The 13,983-nt window shown below is 40.7% G+C and overlaps 3 protein-coding genes across 6 annotated transcripts; 2 read left to right on the forward strand and 1 right to left on the reverse strand.

Annotated features, from left to right (window-relative positions):
• The first annotated feature begins 289 nt into the window (after positions 1-289).
• Positions 290-3,795, forward strand: LOC111492725 (probable GTP diphosphokinase RSH2, chloroplastic). Of its 3 annotated transcripts, none has more exons than XM_023142154.1 (7): positions 290-424; positions 696-1,588; positions 1,692-1,877; positions 2,077-2,537; positions 2,651-2,809; positions 2,883-3,225; positions 3,332-3,795. In XM_023142154.1, exons 2-7 carry the CDS (start codon positions 830-832, stop codon positions 3,623-3,625), a joined length of 2,202 nt encoding a protein of 733 aa, XP_022997922.1. In that variant the 5' UTR covers positions 290-424; positions 696-829; the 3' UTR covers positions 3,626-3,795. The 3 variants fall into 3 exon arrangements, with proteins under 3 accessions (XP_022997922.1, XP_022997923.1, XP_022997921.1); XM_023142155.1 differs by having other exon boundaries at positions 799-1,588; XM_023142153.1 differs by lacking the exon at positions 290-424 and having other exon boundaries at positions 432-1,588.
• A 2,547-nt stretch (positions 3,796-6,342) lies between these two features.
• On the forward strand, positions 6,343-8,509 carry LOC111493342 (growth-regulating factor 5-like). 2 transcript variants are annotated; one of them, XM_023143006.1, is made up of 4 exons: positions 6,343-7,046; positions 7,136-7,631; positions 7,774-8,120; positions 8,263-8,509. In XM_023143006.1, exons 1-4 carry the CDS (start codon positions 6,863-6,865, stop codon positions 8,268-8,270), a joined length of 1,035 nt encoding a protein of 344 aa, XP_022998774.1. In that variant the 5' UTR covers positions 6,343-6,862; the 3' UTR covers positions 8,271-8,509. The 2 variants fall into 2 exon arrangements, with proteins under 2 accessions (XP_022998774.1, XP_022998773.1); XM_023143005.1 differs by having other exon boundaries at positions 6,344-7,046; positions 7,774-8,509.
• A 2,545-nt stretch (positions 8,510-11,054) lies between these two features.
• LOC111493162 (leucine-rich repeat extensin-like protein 3) lies at positions 11,055-12,893 on the reverse strand. Its single transcript, XM_023142798.1, has one exon. The coding sequence runs from the start codon at positions 12,056-12,058 to the stop codon at positions 11,453-11,455; it is 606 nt and encodes a 201-aa protein (XP_022998566.1). The 5' UTR covers positions 12,059-12,893; the 3' UTR covers positions 11,055-11,452.
• Positions 12,894-13,983: the final 1,090 nt, after the last annotated feature.

Genomic DNA, 13,983 nt, shown 5'->3' on the forward strand with positions numbered 1-13,983 from the left:
AAAAAAAAAAAAAAGAAAAAAAAAAAGAAATCAACTTTAGCTTGTAATATTCTACTTTATACTTACCCCACTACAATAATTATTTTTAAAACAATTTATTAAAATAATCAACTATCACTTGCAAAAGAGACTTATCTCTGCCTTTTGTAATTAACAATATTTATCTCCAAAAAAATATCTAATAAAGTTTTAAAATTTATTACATATTTTTTTAAAAGTTTAAGACTTCATTAAACATTTTTTTGAACTGATTTAACAATATTAACTAGAATATAGTTGGAGTTATTTATAGAAAGATCCAAAGGGTAATATGGTACTTTCACGTTTTCGATTTCCAGCACGCCAAGCAATTTTGAGAGCACACATATTGCTCGAAAATCACACAACCAATTCTCTCCTGCTGCTTCTCACTTTCTTGTCCATGGTATGTACTTTCTCCTCAATTAGGGTTCTTATGGATTCCTATCATAGATTTATTCAATTTCAGTTCCCGCTTTTACTCATCTTTTCCTCTTCCTTTTTCCCTTCAATTTTGATGAATTTGAAACTACTGTACTGCGATTTCATATTCTCCCGTACTTCCTCTTGCATTGTGATTTGATTGAATTTTGGTTCTCTTGCCTTCTTTTCTGACGTTTTCTGCTGAATTTGCGTGAATTTTATGCTTTCTGCCACGTTCCTTTGATTGCGTACAGAGAAAGCTTGGTGTATCTCACATCCTTCGAAAAGGGAAGAATTCCCCTGCTCTGCTTTACCAGTGCTTGTTTTTCTTACTGGAAATTTTGTTGGTTCCTTGAGATAATTGGTGGGATTTCGAGTTAAAAACACCATGGCTGTGCCAACTATTGCTCTATATACCAGTTCACCCAGTACTATCTGCTCCTCACCGCACCCTTGCCAGTTGAGTTCTCATGCATCATATGATTTAGAATTTACTTCTCGGTCCTCCTCGTTGGCGTCTACAACAGCGACTCCATCCCCAAATCCGGTAGTAGGCGGGTTGTCAAGTCTATTCTCATCATCTGCACCAAGGCACTCGTTGTTGTCGTCGAGCATTTCAAGTGGTGGAGATGAATTAGGTTCTTTTAGGCATGATAAAGGGGAGGAACTTAAAGAATTAAGCTCCTCGTTTCGTTATTCCCCAAGTAAATTCATTGGGTCATTCTTTAATTGGGATCAGAGCCCGGTATCGGTGTTCCAAGGTCCAGTTTCCTGTGGTTGTTGTGGGGTTGGGTCGGCAGCAAGAACCCCTCCATTGCGGACTGTATGGGAAAGGAGTGGGGAAGCAAGTTTTCATGGTCGAGGAAGTACTAACAGGCTGTTCAATGGGTTTGTGAGAAATGCTTTGGGATCATGTGTGGACTATGATTCGCCGAGATTGGAGGTATCTAGTGATGTGTTAGATGTGGATTCATCTACTTTGTTTGGAGATGAATTGACTTTCAATATGGAGGACAATATTACGGAAGGTAAATCTGAATCATATGCGAAGGATTTGCTTGTAAGTGCACAATCAAAGCACAAAATCTTTTGTGATGAGTTTGTGATTAAGGCTTTTTTTGAGGCCGAGAAAGCACATAGAGGACAGGTAATGCTGCTGCCTTTCAATATCGACAGTGTTGTTATTGCCTTGAGTACTGATGCTATTCATTAAGAAATACCCCTTTTTGGTGTTTTTCATTTTTCCTTAGACGCGTTTAAGTGGTGATCGGTACCTGGAACATTGTGTGGAAACAGCAGTGATGCTTGCACTTGTTGGTGCTAATTCCACAGTAGTTGCTGCAGGGCTTTTGCACGACACACTTGATGATTCTTTTGTGAGTCATGACTACATATTGGGGACATTTGAAGCTGAGGTTGCTGATTTAGTTGAAGGGGTAAGATACTATGCCGCACACACTTTCTTTGTCATTGGAATATTGTGAACCTAATGCATAACGACAAGGCTTATTCTATTTTCTTGTGAGGAAGAAAATTGCAAATCTCTCGCTCATGCTACAAGTCTTTTATTGAATGACGAGGAATGAGTTCCTAATCTCTCGCTCTTTGTGTTATTTTTCCTAAATTTTGTTTTAGGTGTCTAAGCTAAGTCATTTAAGCAAGCTTGCTAGAGAACATGATATGGCTGATCGAATGGTTGAGGCAGACCGCTTGCACACCATGTTCCTTGCTATGGCTGATGCAAGGGCTGTCCTCATTAAATTAGCAGACCGTCTGCACAATATGATAACTTTAGATGCATTGCCTCTGATCAAGCAGCATAGGTTTGCAAAGGAGACTATGGAGATCTTCGTTCCTTTAGCTAATCGCCTCGGAATCTACAGTTGGAAGGAGCAGCTAGAAAACCTCTGTTTTAAGCATTTAAACTTGGAACAGCACAATGATTTGTCCTCCAAACTGATGGGATTGTATGATGAAGAAATTATACATTCTGCAATTGAAAAAATAGAGCGAGCTCTCAAGGATAAGGGAACCTCTTACCATGCTGTAACTGGACGGCACAAAAGTGTCTACAGCTTACACCGAAAAATGTTGAAGTATGCATTTGGCCTTCCATTTCTCTCTTATTCTCTTCATTTCAGCAGTGTATTATTTTCTGGCTGTCTTGTTCAGAATAGTGAATTTAGGTAAATTTGAATTTGTTTTGTAGGAAGAATTTGACCATGAATGAAATCCATGATATTCATGGATTGAGACTCATTGTTGAAAATGAAGAGGATTGCTATGAAGCATTGAAAATCGTTCATCAGTTATGGCCGGAAGTACAGGGAAAGCTCAAGGACTACATAAGTAAACCAAAGCTGAACGGGTATTTCTGTAAAAGCAGTATCAGGTGCTTCATACTCTATATTTCTCCTCATATATCATTTGATGGTAAACAGGTATCAATCTATACACACAGTAGTAAGGGGTGAAGGTGACGTCCCACTTGAGGTTCAAATTCGAACCAAGGAGATGCATTTGCAAGCTGAGTTTGGGTTTGCTGCTCATTGGAGGTACAAGGAGGGTGATTCTAAGCACTCTTCATTTGTGCTTCAGATGGTGGAATGGGCTAGATGGGTTCTCACTTGGCATTGTGAAACTATGACCAAAGATCGATCTTCAATCAATTCTGTCAAATCATCCTGCAAGTTCCCTTTTCACTCTTCTGACTGCTCCTACTCTTACAAACCTCACTGCTTCCAGGATGGGCCTTTGTTTGTCATTATGATTGAAAACGAAAAGGTCCATGCTTATTGCCCTACTTGTTTCTGTTAAGTTTGTTATCTATCTCTGGTGCGGGAGTGCAGCTTTTAACAATTGGAAAAGGCTTTGTTTTTGTTATATCCAGATGTCGGTCCAGGAATTCCCAGCGAATGCAACGATGATAGATCTCTTAGAAAGAGCTGGGAGAGGAAGCACAAGATGGGCTCACTATAGGTTCCCAGTAAAGGAAGAGTTGAGACCTAGACTGAACCATGAGCCTGTGAGCGACCCCAAGTGCAAGCTGAAGATGGGCGACGTGGTGGAATTGACCCCACCAATACCTGATACGTCGTTGGTTGAGTACCGGGAAGAAATCCAGCGAATGTATGCGAGAGGCTTCACCGTAGCAACTCCACAGCCTGCCGGTTGGATGAGCTAACAGTGGCTTCATTGCCCTTTTTCTATGCTTGCACTATAAATATCATGCTTTTATTATGGATCAGATTCTCTTGTAGATAAATATAAATATTTGTACATGTCTGCTATTTAAGATTCAATGTAAACGGGTTTCAAACTGTTAATATATACATATACTCTAGCTTGCTACTCTCTGTCCTAATTTCTAGCCTTGGTTATGTTTTATTAATTGAAGTTTCCTTTTTAAAGGTAAGTAATTATAACCAGTTCATTTCACTAACGCATGTTTTCCAATCCTTGCCAATATAGCAGGTCCCGGAGAGGGCTGCCAATTCTAAGAACCCATGAAGGATTCTGCAACGCAGACATGGATAGGCAAGAGGAAGATATTTTAATGGCAACTACAAGCCCCAAAAGAACCAACGGAAGAACAAACCCAGAGCCCCATCTGGTTTCAAAGGATCTTAATGTCGAAAGCACCACCACTGCAGATGCAAGAAACGAAACAATGGCCAATGCCTCTCATTCACTCCCCCAAAGATCAGCAACTCAACTCAACACCTATTTGAACCAAGTACTAACTTAAGTTTTAAAGTGTACGTGGTCGAGCGTGCACTGGTGCGACGTCCCGATTGCAAGTCAATTCCCAAACTGACTAGGAACCCATCTCAAGTATGATGTCAGAACTCCCTTTCAGGCTCTACCCCAATATCTTCTCCTTCTTTCCCTCTCATTTCTCATTTTCCCATATCTCATTTCTTCTACATCTCATCCGTTCTTTCGCCATTTCAATACTCAAAACAGCAGGGGTGGAGCTCGACTTCAGGCTCTGCAACTTGTCGCCATGCAGCATTTGGATTGGCAATGACACCAAAATGCAATTTTGGACGTCCAAAAAGCACAAACCCAAAAAAGCCTTGTTTTGTTCGCTCCGGTGGGAACTCCAAATGGCAATTCTTTTTACAAGTTAGAGACCTGCCCAAATGCTTCAACAATGTCCATTTATATATTTATACTTCGACTTTTTGGTTGAAGAGATAAAGAGATAAATAGATTGGGTATGGTCAGGCATACAAAGTGGGAATCAACCATGGCATACCGTATGGCTGAGATTTATGAGGAAGTGATGAAGGTGGGGATTGTGAGATGTGGAATACGTAGTAGAGATAGGAAGGGATGCAGTGGACCAATCTTGTATCACAGAGAGACATCACAAGATTTGAAGATTCTGATGAATTTGTCTGTGATACCAATCTGGACCATATTGAAAAGGTTCTCAAAGATACAATATTAAGAAATCATCTAATGTCACATGTCCAAAATTTGAACAAGGATTTAAAATTTGGACGACCCACCTCAACATCTCTTGCAGAGGTTTAGATAAAAACAGATTTGCATCAGCTTTATCTGTCTCTTTCCCATTGTGTTGGGTTTGCTTTTTAAAATCATTCAAAAGCAGTGAATGGAGGTTGGAAATTGCAGGCATTTGGGGCACAAATCAAAGCTGCAGATTTTGAAGGACATTGGACATGCATGCTGTCAACAACATTGATTCATTTATACATTCTTTTTCTCTCCTAATTCAACTTGTTGCCATAAAGGTTGCTGCTTCTTTTATGAGCTTTTTTTGCTTTCGTTTTCACCCATATATCTAAAATCTTTATCATTTCATCAAACCAATACGGACTAACATGTTGTGGGAAGCAAATGTCTTTGGGGGTAGAAAGTAAGATAGAGAGCTACATTATTCATAATTGAAAAAGAAGCAAAGTGTATCTGATTTGCAAAGATTGCAGCAAAAGGAAAAGAGAGACAACTTCTAAAACAAGCAAACTTTAATCTCTTTATGAAGCCAAGCCAAGCCAAACCAAACCAAACCCCACTTGAGAGTAAGAAAAGAAAAGAAAAGAAAAGAACAGAAAAGGGAGTCGGTCAGGTCACTGAGTCAGTTCTGAAGCATCTTGGGGCTAGGGGTTGAGCCTGAGTCTGCAGGAGAAAATGGAGTTCAAAAGGATGTATGAGAGTGACTGATACGGAAAGAAGCGTGAGGACCAAAGCAAAACTGTAAATGAGGAAATTGTGGGGGTTAATGAGTGGAAAGTTGAGTTGGTTGGGAAGCAAAATAAAGAACAACAAGGACAACGAGAGCAGCGAGAGAGAGAGAGAGAGAGAAGGGCATGTGTCTTGGTGCAGAGACCTCAGATGGGGTGAACAGTTTTAGCACCTCACAATGCACATCATCCCTGACAAAACACACACACACACACACACTGTCTTAAAGAGAGAACCAAAGAGCTTTGAATTGGAAGCAAACAAATTGGAACCTCCCACTCACCAATACTATCTTACTTGGTTTCTTTTTTAATATCTTCACATAACTTTACTGTCCATCATCCCCTGCTTTTTCACCCATTTCTCTCCTTTCCAGTAACAAAAAGACTTACAAACACATTGTGTCTTTCTTTCTTGAAAAATAAAACCGTATGTGTTAGGTCATTAATGAAGTGTAGTGCCCTGTCCATCATGAAAGTCTTCAACTTGCATTAACCCGTTGAATAGAGAGGGATTTATTATGACTCCACAAGAGGGAAGGGTAAACTTTCAGTCATTTTTTAGGTATAAAGAATCTTAGGGGGAAAAGGAAAGGCAAAAATAGGGGAAGTTAGTGTCATAAAGGGGTAGGGGGAGGGGGTTTGGGTAGATCCTTCAGCCTCCCGGGCGTTCAATAGGAGGATGACAACTGCAGATGATTTTGTTTGTATTGAAAAAGGAGTTTGTGGAGGTACATCACACCTCATTGTGTTCAGAAGTTTTGCAAAATCTGATGGCACTGTTTTCAAGGAATGTGATGTGTAGAGAGCAAAATGAAGGGTGTGTCTATGATATTTTGTTTCCTTTTCTCTTTCTTATATCCATTTGTATATCAATTTCTGCAACCAAATCAGAGACAAAAGAAGCAATGAAGGCAGAGGCAGAACCCAACAGAGGAGTAGTCATATAAACTGCAGACTGCAACTGAGAGAGAGAGAACGAGAAAGAGAAAGAGAGATATAGGGTATCAGTAAGGCATCATTTGACAGGAACAAGCTTTTGCGACCTATGGATTTTGCAGAAATACCCATTCAAAAACTTGCTGCCCCCAACAACATACCCTCCTCCTCTCGGCCTTTCAACACTTTCAACCTTGCTCCTTTTTAAACATTTTTCTTCGTTTCTCTCTCATTTTTCCTTTCTTTTTTTGATTCTACTTTCAAGAATAATGAATTCAGGTCCAAAGCCCTGCATCTCTCCTTTCACACCAACTCAATGGCAAGAACTAGAACACCAAGCTCTCATATTCAAATACATGGTTTCAGGAGTACCTATCCCTCCTGATCTAATCTTCTCTGTGAAAAGAAGCTTGGATTCCTCCATTTCTGCAAGACTCTTCCCTCACCAACCCAGTAAGTAGCCGCCATTTCGTCCCACTTTTATCTCTTCAGATGTAAGCGGGTTACTAACTCTGATGTTTTTTATTTTATTTTATTTGCAGTTGGGTGGGGATGCTTTGAGATGGGTTTTGGCAGAAAAGCAGATCCTGAACCAGGAAGGTGCAGAAGAACAGATGGGAAAAAATGGAGATGCTCAAAAGAAGCTTATCCAGACTCCAAATACTGCGAGAGGCACATGCACAGAGGCAGAAACCGTTCAAGAAAGCCTGTGGAAATCTCTTCAACGCCACCAGCTCAAACGCCACCGCCTTTAATCCTCACTTCAACCAGGAGCCTCTCTGCTTCCTCCCCAACCTCCTCTTCCTATTCTCTCGCTACACTTTCCTCTTCTTCTTCTCTGACATGTGAAACTCAGTCTTATCAACAAGCTCCTGCTCCTGCTCCTGCTGCTGCTTATCAGGAATCCTCCATTCATCCATATTTGTATCCTCAATCATCATCCTCCAGACCTCCATGTTCTGATTTCTCTCCAACCAGTACAAACCCTCAACTCTTTTTGTACTCAGGGACTCATCCTCAAGCTGACAAAGACTACAGGTTCGGTGTTCGAAACTGTTTTCCTTGCTGGGTTATTTTTCTTTTCATGGACTTTGATGATTAATATTATAACATATGTTTGATATAAAGTATTAATTAATATAACACATGCTTAAAGTTTATTGGGTCGTGTGTTGAGTAGGGATATTAATGGTCCAAGAGAGGGTGCGGGCGTGCAGGCGTTCTTTCCCTCAGTTGCAGACTCTGCAAGAAGCATAGGTGAGGTTTATAGTCAGCCAATAGGGATGGATTCTTACAAAGGATTCTCCCATGCTGTTTCCAACAGCTACCAAATTTACAGTGCGAAACAGGCGAGGCAACAACAAGAGCAACACTGCTTCGTTTTGGGCACAGATTTTAATAAATCGTCAAGATCAGCTAAAACAGAGGAAGAAGATGATGCAGAAACCCAGAAGCCACTACTCCACTTCTTTGAGGATTGCCCACCAAAAAACTCAGATTCCTGGCTTGATTTAGCCACAAATTCAAGTATACAAAGTGGAAATTTTATTGGGTTATGAGTACTTTTGTTGCTCTGCTTGCTTCTTGTGCCGTAATCTGATAGTATCCTTCTCACTTCACCTCCCTCCCTCTCTCTCTCTCTCTTCTCTTTCTCTGTCTCTCTGTGCAGATGGTTAAAGTGCCAAATAAGGAGTTTTTGGGTTATGGCCAAAAGAGTACTTGTTAGTGAGTGAAGTGCCTGCTTTTCTTCTTAGTTTGCGGTCAGGGAAGCTTTTCTTTTGCTAAAGTTTTGAATGTAAAACTGCAGGATTCTTAAGAGAGATTTTCTGTCCTTTGCTTTTCTTTGATATTTCTTTTTTCCACTTGCTGTCTCTTTCTGTAAGAAACATGTTTCGAAGTATGCGAACTTGCTTGTTTGAATGGAAGCACTATGACAATTTTCTCCCTAAACAAACAGAAGATTTGCTTTCCGTGTCTTGACTAATAGGCTGTTTATAGAGTACTCTGAATAACAGCCTGTCGTACTCAGTTAAGCAAAAACTTGATATTTAACTCTCAGCTGAGCATGACATGCTTTTGGTTGGTATAACTAATGATTTCAATCTCAACGTTTCTGAATCATTAAAAGTGTTGTTCTATAACAAAAGTCCAAAAAAGGCTTTAAGCAGGTCCTGAACCCACATCAAAACATAAAGATTAGCCATTGTTTTCCAATGATAGAATCAAACAACACTATGGCCAGGACTTCAAAGCCCATTTTAAAGAGCAAAAATTAGTTCAAGATTCACTGATATCTGAGGTAAAACAGAGTAAGAGTCGTCAAAGGGACAGAGAAAGGCAACACACAGTACATGTTTGGATTGGACATTACTTGAATGAATCCATCCAAGCTTCACCTGCAGCCAAAGGTAAGACTATTGACGCTGGTGGTTTTCTTTTCTGTTCCAGGGTATCAATCAATTTCACAGATTCAGTTCCTCACAATCTCAGCTTGGATGGGTAAATTTCAACCGCATCTTTCATGAAACAAGGGGGAGAGTATAGAGTTTGAAAAATAAAAAAAATGATTGGGAGTTGCCCAAAAGAGATGAGAGTCGAATGAGGATGCGTTTAGGAGGGAGAAGGTGCATGGAAAAGGATCTTGCAGCTTCACTGTTGATTGCAGAAGGATTGACAGTTCCTTCTGCATTTTTCAGCTCTGTCCAACCTCCAAAACACCCCTCCTTATCTCTTCTCTCTCTTTAATTAGAGATTTGCAGCTCCTACACTCCAAAATTTTTCTATTTTAAGGCTGGCCAGACAAATCTTCAATTCTAGAATACTTTTATTTTGCTATCATATCGGTTTTCACCCATCTCATGATTTCTAATGTAGATTATAATATTCCATTAACTTCAATAGTTGAGCTATGTTGTTTGTGATTTCTAAGACATTATCGACTAAGAATTCAAAACCTCAAATCTCTCCAATCGAAGCGTTGTTAAAATCGAAAAAGGAATCCATGTTTCTAAGCAGGTCAGGACAAACGATATATGCAGAAGAAAAAAATGAGTTATTTTCTTTTTCTCCTTTTTTCAGTGGGTATGATGAACTGATTGTTTAGAATCAGTGTTCTTGATTCTATTGTAACCATAAGCTTGTCACAAGTGCACAGTGACATTGAACTTTACAAGTCATCCCCCACGAATCTCTTTAAAATAGATGAGAAAAGAGATATAGGAAAGTGTTGTTCAATACAACTCACAAACAACCACATATTCCTTGGAAAAAGTCAAAACTATTTGTCATAATGTCATTGGTGCAGGAACGATGAGCATGCATCCTCTTTATTGTCTTTTTGTTGTTCAACAAGAGTTAGAATTCAAACACATCAAGTAACCATTTGTATACCTCAGATCTCATGAACTTTTGACGTTCGAAGATGCAAAACAAAAAAAGTGCAAAAAATGATGACATTTCAATAAGCTTTTGAACTATTTAGTTAAGACGTTGAGTTGATAAGATTTTTGAAGGCCAAAGCAAACAGACCTGAAGAAACTGACCAGAAATGAGCTTCCCTGCTCAGAATCATATCTCAAGTTAACGGGTTAAATTTGTGCAGAATAATCATAGAAGAGGGACTTGGCTAAAATAATGTCAAGAGATGAGGCATTCAGACCTTAGCAATCTTCAATTTGACCTTGATGTTAAAACACTTATAGCTAACCATTTTCAAACGCCTCTATCTTAACACAGTAAGTGCTCCACGGGGACAAAAAAAGAACTACACGAAACGACTCCAATAATAAAGAACAAGACCAAGACCAAGGCATAACTACAAAAAGGCCTGGCAAGCCACACCCACAAGAAAACATTAAACCTAACCACCTCCTCTTCAACTCTTCATCCAATCTCTTGAATGTCGAAACATGAAGATGCACACAAGCTATCTCCAACGCTCCTTGAATATTGAAACCGAAAAAATGAGGGTCTCCCTAACTCGAGCTCAAGACTAGAACCATACTAGAATAAGGTGCAACGAAATCAATTCTTTCTTAGGGTGATCTCATCAAAGACTTTAGAGAGAATAATTCTGTCCTATCCTATAGAGAGCTTTTGCATAGAAGCATATTTAGAAAAGGATTCAATGGTCTCCCTGATGCGTTAACATAGGTCTAGAATGAACCCAACTACTGTTCGCTGATCTAAGGCAGTTCGCTGATTCTAAACCCGTAGAGCTTATAGATAATCAATCACTAGATAGTCAGGAATTGCATCTCGAAATAGATTCGTAAACACCCTTTTCACCAAAATCAGCAGTATCAGTGATAAACAAAACTGTTACACTACAATCAACATTACACGCTCAAGCAAGATGAAAGTAGAGGGTGAGTGTATAATTAGTTTGTGATATTAAACAAACACAATCTTTTACAGCCATAAGGAACAGTGGTTAGCAGAAAAAGAATTCAACAACAGGTATGTATATCAAGCGGTTTCTTCTGAATTAACAAACTGTATAATCAGCATTGGACAAAAGAATGAACAAGAATTCAAAAATCACAAGAAGAAAAACTCAACCAATCATCATATCATGTACCCATTTTTACACAACACCTGAGGAGACCCTAAGAGAAGATGCTTGCCCCTCATTATCCGCCTGCTGCCTCCTCTGTTTCATTTTTCTTTTCTGCAGCATCTCAAGAACATGTTTTGTGCATCTTCCCAACCCCAAAGTCAAGAAAATTTACCTAATTGTTGCCTTTTTTTTTTTTTTAGCAGTGATTCAATTCAGTTAGCTCGATGGCCGTGATATCCTCAACCATACTCCTAAAGTCCTTGGCTCTGATGTAAGACAAAGGAAACGGATGCCAATTGATTCAAGAAAAACCATCGTACTGGTCCTTGAATCTTAGGAGCTGCCGTCTCTTGAATACCAAAAATCCCACCACGCAGATTTGAAGTACTGCCGCAATACCAACAAAGAATAGTCCTACTTTCTTCCCCATATTGAGACTTCTCTTCGACCCTTCAATATTGTGGGAGTTGTTATTCCGACTCACTTCGGGTGGTTTTTTATTCGCGTCGGAGGATGCAGGAATAGGCGGCGGCAGCGGAGTAGAACGATGCTGGAGACTCGGCGGAGAAGGCGGTGGGGGAAATATTGGCGGAGGTGAAGATGGAGATGCAGGCGGTGGAGGCGGGACGAAGATTGGGGGTGGAGGGACGAAGTTTGGGGACGGGGGCGGTGGAGATAGCGGTGGTGACTGCGGTGGTGATTGCGGTGGTGATAGCGGTGGTGACTGCGGTGGTGATAGAGGTGGTGGTGGCGGTGGCGGAGAAGGAGGTGGTGGAGATGGAGGAGGCGGAGGCGGCGAGGAAGAGGAAATGGCTCCATCTCGAGCCTGAGACTCAACAAGAAGCGATAAAATACTGAAAGCAAACCCCGAAATCACGAAGATGAACGTAGACAATGGCCGCTCCATTGCATTGAACAGCAATGAATCAAAGAAAAGCAGGATTCAAATTCAAATTTCCAGACCTCCCTCGCATCTGGGGCTTTACCCGAAACTCCTCAAATTGAAAACAACGCCCAAACTTCTCCGTGATTCGGCAAAAGGGTTTGGTTTCCAAGCGCTAGAATTCGCGTTGGAAGCCTGGAAACCCAAAAATCGTCAACACCCACCAAGATTGGCAGGCAGATTGGAGGGCCACTAGGGTTTGAGAGAAAATCAGAACACCGATTGAAATCAGGATGTACGTACCCCAAAATCGGCATCCATAAGAACATGAAATGGATCCCCCAAAGCAAAATCTGCAGACGGAAGGATTAAAGAAGGGAGAAAATCATCTGCAGATGGCCATTGGGAAGGCCTGGAATCTGGGGGTTCCTGAAGGGGTGGGGGATTGAAGAAAGGGGGGAAAAGGAGAGCATAAGAAGGAGGAATTGGTGGTTGAGAGCGGAGAGAGAGAAGGAAAACGAGGTGATGAAGTCCAATGTGGGATTGACAGAGTCACAGTGGTGTGTTTATTTCGTTCTTCGTCCGATCTCTCTCTCTCTCTCTCACCTTGTGAGGAGAAGGGAGAGAGAAAAAAGGAGGCAAAATAAGATGGGGTTGAAGGCGGGGAAGAGAGAGCTTACGCGGACTTCAACAGCCGAACCTATTTTAGGGTGGGGCCGATTCATTCATTCATTCATTCATTCATTCATTCATTCATTCATTCATTCATTCATATGATTGATGGAGTGATTCGATTAGGGTTCCTAAGAATCTCTTTCCAACCTGTTTTTAGGAGAGACAACATCAAATATCTGTTTCAAACCCATACCCTAATTATATCCCCTTCTTAACTGTTGCTATTATTATATCCCCTTCTCAACTGTTACCAACACCTCCCTTCCCAACCAAACTCTCTGTTCCATATTCATTATATATCCAGTTTACATTTTATTGCCAAACTTTTCTTTTTTCTTTTTTAATCCCACACTATTTACCTCCTGATTGTATATTTAATAGTTAAGTGAAGTTAGGAGACGTCTAAATGGGTGGTGGTTATATTATTTGAAGATAATGAGGAATGAAATTTTAAAATGGGCTGTTGGAGAAAACGGCCCAACGTCGAAGCGTTAAGTGGGCCTCGTGCTACGACAAACTCAGAGGCCCAACAAAGATTTAAAGGTTAAATTTAATAATAAATAAATAAATAGGGTCTTTATTTGGGTGAGGGTGGCATTGAAGGGAAGTAAAAGAAAGAAGAAAGTAAAAACAACGGAAAGTAAGGGGTAAGGGGGAAGGGAAGGAGAGAGGCCCATCCCTCTCCCTTCATTTGGATCTGTCTCTCCAATCCCAACATCCCTTCTCTCTCCTCCAAATTACCAAAATGCCACTCCTCTCTTTTTTCATTTTCTGTTTCCTCCCTACATAGGACAAGAGGAAACCCAGAGAAGAAGGAGAGGTGGGTTTTGTTTTTGGGCTTAGGGTTTCGAGGGTACAAACGGAAATTCCTTTTTTCTTTCTTTTCTTGTGGTTTGTTCCCATTTTGCCCCGACTCTATCTTCAAATTTCCCAACCCTGCCACTGCTTCGTACGTATCTATTCTCCGGGAGGCAGAGAAAGAGCATGGCTTGCCAACGCATGCACCCTCCTCTGCATTGCTTTGCTTTCAGTTCACACGCTTGGCTGTGTTCAAGTGTGTGAGAGTCGAGAATATTGTGTTGCTTTGTGCGCTCCATGAAGGCGCGTGAAGGAAAATCCTAAATAAATAAATAAATAAACAAAACAAGGCAGAGGGCACGCAATTTAAGGCACCTCCTTATCACCAGTGCTGAAACGCATTTGCCCCTCCCTCTTCCAATAGTCAAACTGGGTACCCTAACCCCTGCCCTTCCTGCCCTTCCCTGCCCTACCCC

This window comes from Cucurbita maxima, unplaced genomic scaffold, assembly GCF_002738345.1.
Source record: "Cucurbita maxima cultivar Rimu unplaced genomic scaffold, Cmax_1.0 Cma_Scf00018, whole genome shotgun sequence".
NCBI lineage: Eukaryota > Viridiplantae > Streptophyta > Magnoliopsida > Cucurbitales > Cucurbitaceae > Cucurbita > Cucurbita maxima.